General features: G+C 48.5%; 1 protein-coding gene across 1 annotated transcript in view; it reads left to right on the top strand.

Annotated features, from left to right (window-relative positions):
* MYO18B (myosin XVIIIB) overlaps positions 1–18,564 on the top strand; it is a 246,829-nt gene that overhangs the window by 122,427 nt on the left and 105,838 nt on the right. Inside the window, exons 29-33 of the mRNA XM_034638624.1 lie at positions 1,256–1,379; positions 2,161–2,361; positions 6,353–6,463; positions 10,676–10,780; positions 17,758–17,910. Of these exons, the coding sequence (XP_034494515.1) occupies positions 1,256–1,379; positions 2,161–2,361; positions 6,353–6,463; positions 10,676–10,780; positions 17,758–17,910 (694 nt within the window). The remainder of the gene's footprint in view (positions 1–1,255; positions 1,380–2,160; positions 2,362–6,352; positions 6,464–10,675; positions 10,781–17,757; positions 17,911–18,564) is intronic.

The raw sequence follows: 18,564 nt of genomic DNA, 5'->3' as shown, positions 1-18,564 counted from the left end.
CGAATCACTCTGCCTCTCTGAACCTCAGCCTCCCCTTTTGTAAAACGGGTATCACTACATGTTTCTTGCTGAATCGTTACAAGAACTACACGGACCCTAGCGCAGAGCCCGGCACTCTGGGACTCTGGAGCGTTATTACCACCGCAATGTTTCCCTTTCCAGGGGGCCAGTGGTGCCTCTTGAATGATGTCACCATCAGCCAATCAGAAAGCTCCTGGGCTCTTCCAACAGGAGGACTCCCTCATGTGACTCACGATGGGCTCTCTCAGGAGTCTGAGGCTTTGAATGACCATCTAGTGTTAAGATACATTGGATAGTCTTGGAACAGGGGAGACTTTCTTCTTGCCGGGGCCCAGACACCACGCCCTTTCAGCCATTCTGGCCACATCCAGTTTCTTGGAGCCATGGGGGCTTTCCGTGTGGGCCAAGGGCAAGAGACCAAGGTCACATCTTACTGAAGTTTGGCAGAAACTTCTCTACTGGTTTCCTTGTCTGGGAAAAGGAGAGAAGCTCAAGGCAGCTGCATGGAATGATATCAAATCCGGGAGGTGCTTCTCACTCCCTGTCACCATCGTGGAGGGGCAGGTGGGCCCCAGACGAGGCATTTCCTGAGTCCTGGGACAGCCCCCAAGAGGACTGTCGAGTCTCTGTGTTTTCTGCTAGGGAAACAAATGAAAGCAAGACCGAATGTGTTAATGTCCAGCCTTTTATCAAGAATCACTGGGCTCTACCATGGCTGACAAGTGCAGAAGCCAGACGATAGCCTGTAGGGGACCCAGTGTAGACTCCGTCTTGTTTGTACAGCTAGGTACTTCCATCCCTTCACCGATCAGTGCCTATTAGACCCCAAACCTGGGCCTTGTGGATGTAAAGAGTCTTCACATGTATGGGCAAACCAGATAGATGAGATTTTTCTCTCATTCTCTATGTTTTTTCTTCTTTTTCTGTATATAGTTTTATTCTAGCCTGGTTTTCACTCATGTATTTTATTGTGTTTCATAAGTCTCCATTATTTTTGTGAAAACTCTGTATGAACCCTACAAGTTGCTCTCTGGCGTTCTAGATTCCTCCAGCACATCCGTAGCCTTACATGAAAGCACCAAGCAAAACCTCCCATCTTTCCCTCCCTCTCTCTGCCTCTCTCTTGTGGTTCCCGGCAAGCTCACGGCCTCTCTCCAGCCCTTGTCCGATCACCCCACCCCCCAGTCGCAGGGGTCCCCGCCACACTGCGGTGACATGCGCTGTGCTTGAACAGGTTTGATATGCAGCTTGCCCAGGCCCTGGGGGAGTCGGTGTTTGAGAAGGGCCTTCGAGAGAAAGTGACCCAGGAGAACACCAGCATCCGGTGGGAGCTCGGCCAGCTTCAGCAACAGTTGAAGGTAAGGGACGGTGGGGGAGGTGCATGGGGCCCTCTAGGCTCTTAGTTGCTGGCTTCCAGGAACCCCATCCCTGTGCACCCAAGGGAAATAGTGAGAGGGAGAGAACTCTGGGGGGTATATGCCGGTCCGCCAGCCAGCTGGAGTCATGGGTCCCACGGTGCCTGAATACAACAAACAGCAGTTGGAAGAGTCATTATCAGATCTGCCGAGCACTTTCAAGGTGCCCGCCTGGGAGGTAGGAGGGGCTGGGCCAAGAATGAGTTTCTGTCGCCCCATCCGGGGGCAGGGCCCTGTCTCACACAGCTTTCAGAGCAGAGAGAGCTTATTAAAATATGACTCGGTCACTTTACTCAGTTGCTCCTCACCCTTCTATGGCTCCCTGCTACCCCCAAGAGAGCGCTCAGCTTGGCATTCAGCAATTTCTTGATCTAGCCCAAAGTTCTTTGACCCTGGAGCTGACTTTCGAACCTGGACGAGTCGTTTCTGGACACCTCGCCTTGCTGCCCCAGTGTCTCAATCCCCACCTCGGCAGGTGCACGGCTTGCAAGTGGGCAAAAGCTCCCTTTATGTGCTTTGGGGTCTCACTCTGGGGGCCGTGATGTTATTCCCCCACAAAGGCCCCCACCCTTGCTTGTGCGAGCTGTCCCAGGGAGCAGCCCTCGGTGGGGCACAGGGGGTCCTGCCAGGGTTTCCAGGCCAAGGTAGGGATGGCAGGTTACTCCCTGATGGAGGGGACGTGTGGTCACGTGACTCCGGATCTCTGCCCCCTCGGTGTCTGTAGCAAAAGGAGCAGGAAACGTCGCAGCTGAAGCAGGAGGTGGAGACGCTGCAGGCCCATAAGAGGGAGCTGTTGGGGTCATCCTCTCTGGGGGAAAACTGTGTCGCTGGCTTGAAGGAGAGGCTCTGGAAGCTGGAATCCAGCGCCCTCGAGCAACAGAAAGTCCAGAACCAGCAAGAAAACACCATCAAGCAGCTGGAACAGGTAGGAAAGCTCTGTCCCAGGCCGATGCCCTGTCCCATACTGGCTCCAGGGCAGGAGGGGGTTATCGAAATGCAACACCGGCACCTTGCCTCACTCAGTGGTTCCTCATTCTGCTGTGGCTCCCTATTAGCCCCAAGACCCTTTCAACATTCAGGGCTGGCATTCAGGTCCTTCCCGATCTAACCCACTCCTCCCATCCTGCAAGGCCGACGTCAGTATGATCCCCACTTCATAGATGTGGAAGCTGAGGCTCGGAGACACAGAGGGGGTGCCAGGGATGGGATCTGGAGTCCATGCTATCTGAGTTCATAGCATCTGCTGCCTGCACAGCGCTGGGCACGACCTCCAGGAAGATTGGTGCACTAGCCTTCGGGAAACACAAAATCACTAAGGGGAATAAGGCAGGAATGTCGACTACCCTAATACCAGCACGCTTAACGAAGTATCCGATGAATATTTTCTTTGTCGGCTCATTTGTTCATATGCCCGCCTCCTCCCACAAAGACTTCGAAGCAGCTTAGAGAACATATGCATCATAAAACAGAAAAATTGTAAATAAAACAATCCAAGCCAGAAGCACACACATAGTAAAGTAGACACCCAGGAGGTTTGGGGATCGTGAATTAATAAGCGGATGCACAGAACGTAGGATCGTATATCCTTAATGGCTTCAGCTCTAAAATTCCTGGTGGCCAGAGAGAAAAAGGAAATGGGAGTTGCGTGCACTTTGCTATCCCAAGGTAAAAACAAACCAGCTTCTCGAGGGGAAGCAAAGGCTTTTCCTGAGGCTTAGCTGGAAAGAAATTTCTCATGTGGCATTTCACAAGTGGCAGTGATTTCAAAGCGGTTATAAGGCAGGGGACCCCTTTTTCGAGAAAATCTGACTGGGTAGCACACAGAGGTAGAGCGGACGAACTCTGAGTGGGGTGAGGGAGTGGGAAGGTGGGGGTGCCTGCCCTGGCTTCTCACGTACCCGCATTCCGCCGGCAGGGAACCTGCTAAGCACTGAGCCCCGGGTGTGGTGGGCATGGAGGGGTGGAATCTGAGGCAGTTTCGAAACCGAGTTCTTTTAACTCACTCAGCCAACGAGAATTTATCAAGCGCTTTCTTTGCACCAGGCAAGGTGTGGGTGCCAAGGTTGCAGGTATAAACAAGACAGGGGCACCTGAGTGGCTCAGTTCGTTAAGCATCTGACTCTTGCTTTTAACTCAGGGCGTGGTCTCGGGGTCGTGAGATCGAGCCTTGCATCAGGTTCCATGCTCAGCGTGGAACCTGCTTGGGATTCTCTCCTTCTTCCTCTCCCTCTGCCCCTCCCCACCACTCACTCTCTCTCTCAAAACAAAACAAGACAGATGTGCCTTCTACCTTCTGGAAGTTTATAGTCATGCAGAGTATCCTGAGAAAGTTTAATTTGCATATCTGGTCTTGGGAGCAGGGTTGGGGAACAATCAGAGAAGACTTCCTGGAGGAAGTGACATTTACTGAAGGATGACTCCAAGTTGGCATCAAGAGAGTTCCAGGTAGGAGGAACAGCCTGTGCAAAGTCCTGGGCGCAGGAAAGTCTTGTGGCATTCAAGGAGCTGAAATACAGTCACATCCACAGGGGGTCCTCAAGGCCACTCAGCCTCTATGACCTAAAGCAAGCCCCCTGTCTTCTCTAGACTTCAGTCTCCTCATCTGTACAGTGAAACTGGAGCCTTGTCCCTCCCCTGGCTTCCCCCAGCTCCAGCTAGGAGTCCATGGAGGTTGAAAAAGGAGGTGGAATATCTATGTAGAGTGTTTTCAGGGACAAGGAGGATGGCGCAGCTCACATAGGAACCCAGAGTCAAGAATAAAGCGAGCACTTTGGAAACTTCTGTGTGTTCTTTAAGATACCACCAGGGGACCCCTTGTTGCTCAGGAGCAGACATGTACTCCGGTGACCTCAGGGACCCGAAAGCTAATGCATCCTTTCTAATTTTCCATCCTCAGTGCACACAGAAGGCTGACGCAACACTTGAATCCGTCTTCAGCTTCGCCCAGAACCTCACGCCACACTGCGCCCTTGTAGACATCCGGGAGATATTTATTGATCACGATATAGCACTTTTTCCAGGGAATTTTATGTTAACTCATATATGCTTGACATAAATGGTATTGCAGATGTCAGGAGTGTCCAAGAGGCTAGAAAAAAAATGAAAAAGAAATATTATATTTACTTGCTTAAGCTCTTCGTTTTGGATTATCTTCCCATAACCTCTGTCATTTTAAAGGAGGCGAGGAGGGAGGTTGACATTTAAAGTGAGCCTACTTTATGCCAGGAACTGTAATAGGGGCTCTATCCTTTTGCCTCTCCACCACGGTCCTGCATGGTAGAGAATATTGTCAACATTTGAAAAGACCAAGATTGTTTCTTTCCCAATTTAATTTCCACACGAGGGACAGCAATTGTAACCTTCTGGAGGCTGGGTGCAAGGCTCTGGGTGGTGTGGTAAATGATCAGAAAGTCAGTTTCTACATTGTAACCTGTCCGTGGTAATGGATTCCAAATGCTGCTTCATGACCAACAGCATGAGACTGCAGATAAAGGGAAGGTTGGAAGTGTAGATTCTTGGAGGCTACGCCCTGGAGATTCTGATCCCGCGGGTCTAGGGTGAAGCCCCGAAATGCATATTTTTAAAAATCGCATTATTTTTCTAAAAATTTTATTTATTTGACAGAGAGAGATAGCGAGAGAGAGAACACAAGCAAGGGGAGTGGGAAAGGGAAAAGCAGGCTTCCCGCCGAGCAGGGAGCCCGATGGGGGGCTCCATCCCAGGACTGGGATCATGACCTAATGGCTGAGCCACCCAGGCGCCCCTAAAAATTGCGTTATTTAATGCTAACACGCCACGGAATTTGAGAAGCAAGAGCTTGGGTCAGTCCCTTAATTACAGAGATCAAGAAAGGAACATCTAGAACCACAGCAGGAACCCATAACATCTACTTCCAATTCTAGAACCTTCTATACAACATCACCTGGTTTGAACATCTGACTTTGTAGGCGGCTATTTGTCGGCTCTGAGCAAGTTTTGGAAGCTCTCATTTAAAACTCATCTCCTTTACGGGGACACAGCTCTTAATTTTGTCTTCCAGGAAGGGAGGGGGCAGTCCTTCCTGTCTCCTTCCTCCCTCCCCCCTCCCTCCCTTTCCTTCCTTCTTTCTTTCTTGCTTGCTTGCTTGCTTTCTTTTTTGCCTCCTGTCTGCTTGCAAAAGAGAACGTCACATTCGTGTGCCAGGCGATGTGCTAGGTGTTTTATACCTGCGATCTCATCGAATTCTCGTAAAAGCATCCTTAGGTGGGGGGTTTTCCACAAAGTAATCAGCGGCACAGTGAATTGTCCAAGGTGACATTTTAGGCAAGTGATCTCCCTCTGCAGGCTTTCCTGTCTTCATGCATAAACATTTGTGCTACCATCCATCCACCCACCTATCCATCCATCCAAAAAACCCTCACTGATGCTTGCTTCAGGGATGACACATTTGTTTCGTGTTAAAAGTGTTGAGAAGGGGGGCGCCTGGGTGGCACAGCGGTTGAGCGTCTGCCTTCGGCTCAGGGTGTGATCCCGGTGTTATGGGATCGAGCCCCACATCAGGCTCTTCCGCTGTGAGCCTGCTTCTTCCTCTCCCACTCCCCCTGCTTGTGTTCCCTCTCTCTCTGGCTGTCTCTACCTCTGTTGAATAAATAAATAAAATCTTTAAAAAAATTTTTTTGAGAAGGATCCTGAAGGAGTCTTCCATCTAAATTCAGAGGGAAAGCGTGTGATGGATTAGCGATGCTGGTAATGACCTCAGGAAGGGATAGAGGCAGCACGTGGGCTATCTATCAATCATTTCTGACCTTCCTGGGTGCCCAGGGGATGACTTGACTCTCATCCCCGCACTCCAGAAATGAAAAATGCAGGGGGGATACCCAGGATGGCATGGTTGGTATGGGTAGCCCTCATGTACCGCTGTCCTTGCCGTCCCCCAGCTCCGCCAGCGGTTTGAGCTGGAGATCGAGCGGATGAAACAGATGCACCAAAAGGACCGTGAGGACCAGGAGGAGGAGCTGGAAGATGTCCGTCAGTCCTGCCAGAAGCGGGTATGTGACCAGCAAGTGAGCTGTGCCCTTGGGCCCTGGCAGGTTCCGTCCTGATGCCCTCGTCCTTAGAGTGGGCTATGTGTGTGTGTGGGGGGGTGGATTCTAGGACTTGGGGACAGACCGTTCCTGCAATCCCCTACGACCTTAGCTGTCAGCAGTGCTAGAGCAGAAGTACCTATCTTAAATATGGTTCTAGAACTTCCAGAAGCCTCTGGAACTGTCAAGCATCATCACCCCAAGGTTTCTGCCAAAAGCCCATAATGCCATGTGACTTTATACCTTGGGTAAGGACTTCGAGGTTTCAAGAAGGGGCCTACTTTCCTCTGGCTATTTCCTTTGCAAATAATTTCTTAACATTTCATCCAAGCTCTTGCAGACATTTCAAACAGTGGGTAAGAAAGCAATAAATCCTTGCAATCTTACCACCTAGAAACCATCATTATTACTATTTTAAAAGTCATTTCATAGCTCTCTGTCATCGTACACACACGCATGCATATTTGTTGAGATATCGTTTTCCCTAAATGGGGTCATGCTTTCTTGAAGCCTGCTATTTTCCCTCAGCGGTGTGTGCTGGGCCTCTTTCCATGTCAGTAAATACAGAGCTAACTTACATATTTAAGAGTTTTAAAAGCAGCCCACCTTAGGCATGTGCTGTAATCTGTTCAACAAGTCTCCTGTGGTTGGGCAGTGAGGATTTTCGGATTTTCTGTTACTCTAACCAATGCCGAGTTAACATCCTTACAGGTGCATTGGCTGATATGAATAGAAAATGAATCTTTTAAGTAGAATGGTTGGAAAGCTGTAGGTTATGGCTCAGTGAACAGGTTTTCTTGTGGTGGGAACCCGCCAGGTCCTTCATTGTCTCGTGTACCTTTGGATCTCCTAGAAGGGGCAGAGGAGCATTTCCCAAAGCTGACTCCTGTTATTGGCTCCCTCAGTGGTCTGTCTGCAGAGGCCTCTAGACTGAAGGGCTTGAGGGCCTGGGTGTTGCAATTCCCAGACTCTTGGATTGGATATTTGCCACGGGGGCTCCATCCTCCAGATTTTACCTTAACAACCAAGCCTTCTTGGGAAAGTGATTTAAAAGCCTTAACCCCTACTCCAATCCATGCTCTTCCTTGCCTCCTTACTCTGTATCCAGCACTGCGAACCAGTTTATAGGATGCACGAGAAGGCCAAAGTCGCTGCTTAAATTGGAGTCATGGAGTCAAGTCATGCTTGGGTCAGGTCCCCATGTGGTCAACTACCAAGTGTGGGGCATTGGAGGAACCCCATAACCTTGCTAAGAAGCATCACTGTTCTCATCCGTAAGATGGGATGATGTGACGACTTACGGTGAAGACTCAAGGAGATCTCAGATGGGGAAACACGGCGCAGTTTTGTCATGGAATCCTTGTTTGTTGGAAACTTACAAGCAAGAGTGGATTTCCGGGCAGCGGGCCCTTCAGAGGAGCCAGCGAACCCAGCCGGGTGGTTCCTTGCTCCTGGGTGTGATTCAGTCAATGATTTTGAATTCATCCAGACCTGTGTGTCCCTGAGTCCTGTTTCAGAACCTCCCTGAGACTCTGTTTTCTCATCTATGACATAGAAGCAATGATAGGAAATGTTCTGCCGCCTTCTGCGATTGTGAAGATGAGATAAAAGAATGGGCAGTAGCTTGTAAACTGTTAAGTGCTGGGAGCTGTTGTAAACTGTAAAGTGCTGGGAGTTTGCATTGCGGGGCCAGTTTCTGCTTCTTTTCCATTCTTACATATCTGGGAGAAATGAATGGGAGTCTTTGAACACCCAGTGGGCGCCGTGCACCAGGCTGGGTTCTTGATGTCCATCGGCTTCCTTGCCCCTCTGAAGAACTCTGTGAGGTTTGCGGTCCTGGTTCACAGATGAGGAAACCAGAGTTCAAAATGGTGCAGTGAGTTGCCCAAAGTTACCCAGCCGGGAAGTAGCCAAGCTAGGAGTTGAAGCTTAGGTCTGTCTCACTCCAAAGCCCAGTCTCTTACTGAAAATGCTAGATTAAAAAAATTTTTTTTCTTTTGCAAATGTTTGGACCATGGAAGGCAGTTTTAGGAAGCGTTTATAGAAGGCAGCCTTGGGCAGTGCCATATCCTTTAGTGCTTCCCACACATGAATTTGCCAAAGGCTCTGATAAGTCTTGCACTGAAGCCTTGACTTAACTCAGTGGTTCTCACACTCATTCCAGCATGGACTCCACCACCTATGTACCCATCACGCTTGTGAGCGCCATGGAGAGACATCCTGCAGAACCACACTCCAGAAAACTTTGCCTGGCTTGATACAGAGTTTTTTATTATTTTGTGTATTTTTCAAAATGCGTTTTAGCTTTGCCAGTCTGCATCTAAAAGCAGATATGAACAGAGGGCCTTGTGTCTCTCCCTCTTAGAGTTGTGAAATGGACTTGCTTTCTATATAAGTGACCATCAATCAGTACTTTTTTTTGGCCTCCATGGCTCAGGAGATGGAAGCCCTCAGTCCCTGCCTCCACGGCCTCGTGTGAAGGTTGCACATCTTCTTGTGCATTCTAAAGGTGCCTCAAAGCATCATGAGTGCCCTGAGCCGGAACCCCGCTGAGGTGGAGATGTGACCCAGGCCCTCCCGAGGCTTTTCCGTGGACAGATTTATAAAGGGAGGGAGCGAGGTCAGAGAAAGGTATTTTTCTCCTGACGGCAGACACTCACGTGGATTTCACCTAGCATCTGCTCTGCTCCGTCTTTCCCGCCGTGGCAGGAAATCAGTTGTTTTAGCGACCTGGGTGGGAATGGTGACGGCTGTCTGGGGAGACAGAAGAGCCGGGGTCAGGAGGTAGAACGGGAACTGCTCTTAGCGGCACCTCACTTAGGAGGAGGGGCCTTAGAACGTCTTTCTGACTCAGTTTGCCCATCGGTGCAATAGGGTCATTGATACAGCATGGAAAGGGAAGACGAAGGGGTGGGCCAGGTAGCATATAGGAGAGAGGCTGGCGGGGAGGAGGGTGTGCAAAGCGGTTATCGTGGGGTATTCACTTTAGCGGAGAACACCTGCCTTTGCTGGGTGATTAGAGAAATCAGAGCCAATGAAATGAAATGAGTTGCCCGGAGCCAAATGTCTTAGTCTGTTTGGACGGCTCTAGCAGAGTATCCCAGACTGGGGGCTGAAACGACAGACATTCATTTCTCACAGTTCTGGAGGTTGGGAAGTCCAAGATCAAGGTGCCAGCAGATTGGGCATCTGGTGAGGGCCCTCCTCCTGGCTTGCAGACAGCTGCCTGCTTGCTGGGTCCTCAGGTGGTGGAGAGAGACAGGAGAAGCAAGCTCTTTGCAATCTCTTCTTGTAAGGGCCCTGATCCCAGCACGGGGGCTCCATCCTCCGGATTTTACTTAAACCCAATTATCTCCCAAAGGCTGGTCTTCAGATAATACTGCACCGAGTGGTGGTGGTGGGGTGTTAGAATTTCAACATAGGTAATCAGAAGGGGGAATGAAGTATGAGAGACTATGGACTCTGAGAAACAAACTGAGGGCCTCAGAGGGGAGGGGGGTGGGGGAATGGGATAGACCGGTGAGGGGTAGTAAGGAGGGCACGTATTGCATGGTGCACTGGGTGTTATATGCAACTAATGAACCATCGAACTTTATATCAGAAACCAGGGATGTACTGTATGGTGACTAACATAATATAATAAAAATATTATTATAATAAAAAAAAAGGAATTTCGACATAGGAATTTGGGAGAGACCAAACATGTAATCCACAACACCAAGTAATGGCAAATGCATTTTTTTTAATGGATTCATAGTCTATTTGATAAAGAAGGTGGCTACCTTTTAATATGTTGGGTATCATGTTGCCCAGAGCCTTAAAAAGCCAGAGTGCCAAGATTTGCAAATATTCAAGCAAGGTCAAGGTCCTGGCATAAGAAGGAAACAGCTGTTAGGGAACAGGTAGGGCACTGCGGGGGAGGGCTGCGCAGTGAGTGGCACGGGGCTTGCCATCACTGGCCAGCTCTCCCCATAATTGTCGGGCTCCCAAGCTTTTAGGCTCCTGAGTTCTCCGACAGAGACACCCCTTCCTAGTCGCTAGGGTGGCCTTTGTGGAACAGGGCAGGGGGCCGCGAGCATCACATTCCCCCCTCCTCAGACGGTCTCCCTGCCTTGTGGTCTTTGTCCAGATGGAGCTCATTAATCCTGTGTCTGCATCTGCCCTCTGTGCCCGCAGCTCCGCCAGCTGGAAATGCAGCTGGAGCAAGAGTACGAGGAGAAGCAGATGGTCCTCCATGAGAAGCAGGATTTGGAAGGCTTGATTGGAACCCTCTGCGATCAGGTAAGAGGGAAGCACCAGCAGGCGTTCGAGAGAACACATTCCCTGCCTCCAGGCCCTGCTCAGAGAGACAGATTCAAGGGGGAGGACAGCTCGATAAGTCTTCAGCAAAAGCCAGAGGCCAGTCGGGTTAGCCAGCCTTCACCTGCTCCTCCCAAGTGCCCCCTGGCCCATCAGTTCCGGCCCTGTCCACACTCACTGGCTCTTCCAAGGAGACCTTCTGGGGTCCACTCACAGCAGGGTTCTTGGAAGGACCATGAGAATAAACAGAGCAGGCCTAGCCAGAAGGGACAGACGAGGTCGCCTTGCCTTCAGCAGCTGTCGGGGAGGGAGGGTAGGCAGCCCTTGCTTTAAGGGGGGTGAATGTGAATGGCGACTGTGTTCACAGCTGGCCTCGTGAGAACAAGACTTTTGCTAGAGGCAGCCAGGCTCAGAGTCAAGCAAATGTAGCTTGAAACCCTAGCTGGGGCCACTTCTGTCGACATGGCTTTGGGTGAGCTATTAATGAAGAGCTCTGAGCTTCCGGAGGGCAGAGCCCTGCGGGGAGGTTGCCATGGCTGTATGCCAAGGTTCTCAACTGCGCCACCGTGGACATTTCAAGCCGCAGCATCTTTTGTTGTAGGGAGGCTGTCCCGTGTACCCTAGGGTGTTAAGAAGCATCCCTGACCCCTACCTACGAAACGCCAGCAGCATACCATCTCCCTTCCGTTGTGACCACCAGAAATGTCTACAGACATGACCAAATGTCCTCTGAGCACAAAATCAACCTCCCCTTTTGCAAAAAAAAGCCACAGCTGTAAATAAAGCAGCCAGCAGAGCACAGCACCAGCTCCTGATTTCCCAGTTGGGAGGAATCACTCTTCCGTCGCCCAAATATTCCTTGCCCTGCCCGTGTTGCCACTGTGTGAAACCCCATCATCGGAGAGAGATGCCTGTGGCTTCTATGATTTCTTTTAAAGTATCACAGGAGTGTATTTGAAGGCCTTTGCTTAACAGGCATTCACTGTCTTTTAATTAGCAACGATCTCACTGTCTGTCACCAGTTACTCTATCTGGTCACAAAGGAATGTGAGCCCCTCTTCACGTGGTCATCTGGGGCAGCCAGACCTTAGATAAATAGCCACTTATTATGTATTTTTTAACAGATTTTATTTATTTATTTATTTATTTATTTATTTGACAGAAGAGAGAGCGCGAGAGAGAGACAGCTCAAGCAGGGGGAACAGGAGAGGGAGAAGCAGGCTCCCCACGGAGCAGGGAGCCCGACGTGGGGTTCGATCCCAGGACCCTGGGATCATGACCTGAGCTGAAGGCAGATGCTTAACCGACTGAGCCACCCAGGCCCCCCTGTATTTTTTTTTTTTAATTGATGAAGTGAGTGAATCCTAGAGCAGGACCACCATGGCATGGAGTGTCAGTGTCGGAAGCTGAAGGAATCTACAGGAAAGCTTTATCATTTTCCTGCTCTGAATTTTCTAGTGTTTCAGCCAAGCAAACCAGGCCATTGACTGCAGAGCCATTGGGGTTACTCTTTCCTTAGCATTAGTGCAAGAGAGCCCACCCCAATATTTGATTCTAGAATGATAAAGGGACATCCCTGGGAGAAGGTGGCATTTTATTCAGCATGGTCCACTGGAGGAAACAAAGTAAGTAATCCAGTAAAGAAAGGTTTTCCTAGATATCACTGAAATGAAACATTCTCTGTGGAAACAGAAGATGACTTGAAATGAATAAAATGCTAATTTCGTGTTAGTCACCAAGCTGGAACCTTTAAATAAATGATCACATTTGGTAGTTTTTAATGTTTTATTAAGACATTTGCCAGGGGCACCTGGGTGGCACAGCGGTTAAGCGTCTGCCTTCGGCTCAGGGCGTGATCCTGGCGTTGTGGGATCGAGCCCCACATCAGGCTCCTCTGCTATGAGCCTGCTTCTTCCTCTCCCACTCCCCCTGCTTGTGTTCCCTCTCTAGCTGGCTGTCTCTATCTCTGTCAAATAAATAAATAAAATCTTAAAAAAAAAAGACATTTGCCAAACACAAGGAAGAGTAGAATGAATAATATAATTGGTGTTTACGCACCAAGCACCCAGGGGTCACATAAATTAAAAATTTGCTGTATCAGATTCAGATATTTTTAAGGAAAGAAAACACACTTCAAAAAAAAAAAAACAAAAAACAGTTGGTAGCTCTTTGGTTTCCATTCCTAAAGCTCCCACTCTTCCCTCCTTCCTTCCTCCTTGCTTCCCAGAGGAGACCATCATCCTGTGGTTGGAGTGTGGAATTCCCTGGCATTAAGTTTTGAACTTTAACCACATACAGTAATATGATTCTGCAGTTTACTTTGTTGCCTTCTGTACCGTGTTTGGAGACCAGCCCCTGATAATATGTCTAGCTCTAATTCATTCATCTTAACTGCTACACAACATTCTTTTTATTTTTAATTCCATTCTTCTGCTGGTTGATATTTAGTTGTTTCTGTTCTAAGACACAAAAGTGCCATGACTCTTCTTACATATGTCTCACTGTGCACGTGGGCAAGAGTTTCTCCAGGGCATGTATATATTTTGAGATGATGTTTTTAGGTGCATCTAAGTTAATTATTGTTTTATTTCCTTAGCATATTGTTCCTTTGATTATGATATGGTCCTTCTTTTCTCCATGAATGATTTTTGCCTTATTTTATTTTGCTTGATTTCTTTTAGTTTGCCTGCAAGACCTTATTGATTGATTGATTGATTGATTTTTAAAGATTTTATTGATTGATTCGAGAGAGAGAGAGAGCCCACAAGCACAAGATAGGAGAGGGGCAGGGGGAGAAGCAGACTCCCCCACTGAGCAGGGAGCCCAATGTGGTTCTTGATCTCCCAACCCTGAGATCATGACCTGAGCCAAAGGCAGAGACTTAACCCACTGAGCCACCCAGGCACCCCTGGCAAGACCTTTTTAAAATCCCTTCATGTTCAACCTTTCCAAATGTGTGTGTGTGTGTGTGTGTGTGTGTGTGACTGTGTTTTGTTTAATTCAGTGTTTAGTCTCAAACTTTTTATGGGAGAATCTAATTCATTTACATTTATTGGAATGACTGATATGTGTAAAATTATTTCTATGTTCTTATTATGTGTTTAATATTTATTGGGTTATTGTCCCCCTTTCTTTGCTGCTTCTTTTATTCCTCTCTTGCTTTTGAAGTCTTTTTTTTATATTAAAGATTTTATTTATTTATTTAAGAGAAAGAAAACAAACTGGGGGAGTAGAGGTAGAGAGCAGAGAGAGAGAATTTCAAGCAGACTCTGTGCTGAGCACGGAGCCCAGCATGGGGCTTGACCCCACAACCCTGAGATCATGACCAAGAGTCAGATGCTTAACCTGCTGAGCCACCCAGGCTCCCCGTAGATAACTGTAACTTTTTCTAACATACTGTATTTGATTTTTACAACAATTCTGTGAGAAAGGTATTATTAGTTCCTTCTTATAAATGATAGAATTGAGGCTCAAAATCTGAAGCAAATTGCCCAAGATCATAAAGCTTGTTAGTGGCCAATGTGGATTTGAAATGGAGTCTGTATTATTTGAAAGCCTGTAATTTTACAGTCTGGCACTGTGCTGCTTAAAAATGGTTAGGGTCCAGTTAATTAGAATCAACCTTTTGTTGACCATGTTGATTTTTTCCAGAATGTTATCCATTCTCTCTCCTAGCCTCAACCTCCCCTTCTATAAAGTGGTTGATTAACCCTACCAGCCCTTCCAGATTATATTTTTAAAGTGCTCAGAGAGATCCTTGACAACAGCCATTTAACAACTGCCTCAGACAATTTGGCTTTATGATAAATGGTGAAACAGTTGAGATTTGAATATAGTTTCCCACAACAACACTAAACTTCATTTAGATTTATTGGTTAATTATTCAGCAGCTTTATCCCAATTTGAATCTTTGTGCTACAGAACGTCAACTTGCAGAATGACATTTATTTCCCATTAACCTAATGAGCTCTCCCTCTCTCTCTCTCTTTTTTGCCCTCCTCTCTTGTAGCAATTCATTATGAAGGGGAGGGTGGCTTGTCTGAGATTTTTGTTGTGAGTTGTGTTTGCAAAGATCCCTCTGGAAAGGAGATGGGGTGGCAGCATTTTCAGGGTCTCCCAGTCAGTGACGGTCATAGTATCTGAGCCGTGGTCAGCGCCAACATCAAGGAATATCCCTGATGCCAACCCGCCCGGCAGGAAGATGAATGCCCTTTATACTCGGGGATGTGTAAAGAGCAAGAACAGATAAAAAATAAGAGAGACGCCGAGTAGCCTGCTTGAATGCATTCATGGTAAAAACACCTGGGCTCAAGTTAGTGAATGATGATTCAGGTTCCCCGAGGCCCTATGGTGCAGTGGTTAGAGACGTTGCATTCTAATGCTGAGCTGCCCAGGTTCAAATCCCCGCTGCATAGCCACACCATCACCTTGACTAGAGCACTTACTCTGTGTCAATTTCACCAGCTGTACCTCCATTTTCCCATGACGGTACTCAAGAGTCCCCCTTGCTCACAGGACATGAGTGGCCCCCAGTAACTTCTATTGCTCTGCGACCTGCCCCACCTCCGTGTTTAATGCCCTCGTGTTAATCACCAGGAACCAGATATACAAGACTTTCTCGGCCCTCTGTCTTTGCTCATGGCATGGCTTCTTGGAATGCCCTTCCTGTACCTCACCTGGCTCCCACTTCTTTAAGATGCTTCCTGATCCCATCCAAGCCTGAGCCGGCTGCTGCTTCCCTATGCTTCCCCCACACCTTGCCTTAAATTAAAGAGCAAAACCTACCTCTTTTGTCGTATATTCCACTGAAATTACCTCTTTCCGGTCAGGATAGCTGGATAGTTCCTATCTGAACTCTGCCACTTACTAGCTGGGTGATCTTGGGCCAATGACTTCCCCTTCTGCAGGCTTCGGCTTTATCCTCTGTAGAATGGGAACGGTAAGACTACACACTAATAGACTCTGCCTGAGGACCAAATGTGTTAACTCCCATAAAGGGTTTAGAACAGTGATACTTAGAAAGCCCTCTATAAATGTAAACCATTTCTGCTTTTAGAAAGGCAAAAAAATAATAATAATGCCTATTTTTAAGAGATTGTCACAGGAGTTAAATGCAATAACATGTGACAAAGGGCCTGGCACAATGTCCAGTTCTGATCTCAGCTCAGCAGGTGAGATTACATATATCTATCTATCTATATATATATAGATATGTATTAGAGATATATACACACATATATGTATGTATGTGTGTATATATATATATATGTGTATATATATATCTCTATATATATATACATTAGACCAGCATTTTAAACTTAACAAAGNGATATGTATTAGAGATATATACACACATATATGTATGTATGTGTGTATATATATATATGTGTATATATATATCTCTATATATATATACATTAGACCAGCATTTTAAACTTAACAAAGCAATACATCTGAGAACAAAGAGGCTAGATTTAAAAAACCAACTCATTTTTCAAAGAATTCAAAACGGGGAGCAGAGAAACAGTACAGAATCTAGAGAAGTGCATTCTAGGTCATCAGACTGTACTCATAATTCTTTATATTTGTAAAGTGCTTGACAGCATACAAAGTGTCCTCTGATCCATTATCATGCCTGATCCTTGTCTTATCTCAACAGGGAGGATAGAGTTTCTGGTTTTTTTCACCTGATTTTTGTAGACAGGGAGCCTTGGGTTCAGAGAGGTGGCACAATGCAGCCATACATCCCCCTGCCAGCAAATGGCAAGCCAGGGTTTAAAACATGGGCCACCCCATTCCAAACCCCACCTTCTTTCTAGAAGATTCCAGGGCATTGTGAGCTTCCCAGGAAATGGTTCTGGAGAGGCACAGGTACCCAGGTGTGTAGAAATTGGGTCCCACGACTGACACACCTACACCGCGTTTTCTTGAAAACTCCCCATCTGATCGACGGTGCCGTGTTCTTTCCGCTGATCTCCTGAGGAGGCCAAGAAGGGGGCTGTTCGTTTCTTCCCGAGTTTCAGAGATGCTCAGACAGTGCCATTTCTGGGGGAGACCGCAGGCTGTCAGTGTTTTGTGTCGGGCCCCTGGGTAGTCCTGCACCTGCCTCTTCATCTCCGCCTGTCCTGTCAGCCCCTGGGGGTTGTCGCCCTCCTGGTGCTGAGTCCAGGACGTGGCTTCCACAGGAGCCACTGGACAGCTGCCCCCTTGGAGGGCCTATACATTCAGGATTCCGAGGGAAGGAAGGCACTCGCTTCTGGGTAACATCCCCCTGTAGAAAATGACCTCGTGCCTTCACCTGGCAAAGGAGACCAGCTCAAGGGACAGAAAAACTTGATTTAGACCTCCAAAAGCAGCCCAGCTATTTTTAATACTATTTACTGAGGTGTGGTATCCATGCGGGGAAGCACAGTGTACCCCCCACCCCCCCACCCCCGTACTGCTCAGTGAATTTTCATAAACTCAGCCACGTGACCCCCACGCGAATAGCATGAAAAGCCCATTGGGAGCTCTCCAGCCCTATCCCGTCTCAGCCCCAGCAGGGTGACTGCTGTCCTCGCTTCTGTCACCAGAGGGCCTCACCTGACCTGGAGGCTCTTACAAGGTGAGGAGAGGCCATATTGAGGTCTTGGGTGCAAAAGATGAGACCCGGTGACTTTGGATGCTTCTAGGCTGTGAAAACATCCATGAGCGCAGCTCATTTTCGTGTACCTTTATTAGGAGTCAGGCCTTCAGCTAAACACCTACTTAATTCCCATAGCAGCCCCGTGTGGTTGGTGCCATTCCCATTCTGCAGACGTGGAAACTGAGGCTCGGGGAGGAGAAGGGTCTTGTCCAAGGTGCCACAGTGTAAGAGGCAGAGGCAGGATTTGAACCCAGGGAAGCCTGATTCCGGAGAACTTGGACCCTGCCTACTGCTTTGCCGTCTTAGCTCATGAGAGCCTTCCCTTGGCTTCCAGATCGGCCACCGAGACTTTGACGTGGAGAAGCGTCTTCGGAGGGACCTGAAAAGGACTCATGCACTATTGTCAGACGTGCAGCTCCTTCTGGGGAGCATGGAGGAGAGCAAGACGTCAGTCAGCAAGGAGGAGCTGGAGAAAGTGCACAGCCAGGTGGGTGTCGTGGGGGTCCCATAGGACCAGGCTGGGGAGGATGCTGCGTCCGACCAGGGGACAGTGGGTCTCCGTGCCAGGTATGGGTGTGGCCACAGCACCGACTTCCACCGACCTGCATGGAGATGGGGGACGCTGAGGGGCTGGGCGGGTCACACGGAGGCGGTCAGTGAGGAGGAGGGGTTTATAAATGACTGATGAGTCCAGTCCCCTTCCTCAGGGCTGAGGCAGAATGCATCTCAAGGACGTGGGCAGATCAGGGGCCTGGGGCAGAATGGCAGGGTGCAGCGGGCACGTGCGCACGTGTGTGTGTGGTGGCCGCCTAGGCAGGGTACAAAGGAACCGGTAATTGTGCTATCAAAGCAAATCTCAAACACCACCACCACCACCAGCACCAATCAGAATGGTTGTGAAGTTGATCTCTGCCTGTCACCGCCTGGAGCGCCCACCACGTCCCACTTACGTTGTACAAGGTGGCCCATCGAATTCTCCGGAGAGCCAAGGGACAGGAGAGTCCTCATCTCCCTTTCCCAAGGGAGGTGGCAAAGAGGGGAGGAGACCCACACAAAGTCACACAGCTAGAAAGTGCCAGAGTCAGGATTCGAACTCAGGGCTCCATCCTCCCTGGCTGCTATGGAGGAGGACCGGAGGCCA

This window comes from Ailuropoda melanoleuca, chromosome 12 (assembly GCF_002007445.2).
Source record: "Ailuropoda melanoleuca isolate Jingjing chromosome 12, ASM200744v2, whole genome shotgun sequence".
Classification (NCBI taxonomy): Eukaryota; Metazoa; Chordata; class Mammalia; order Carnivora; family Ursidae; genus Ailuropoda; species Ailuropoda melanoleuca.
This window is presented reverse-complemented; position numbering and strand designations above follow the sequence as displayed.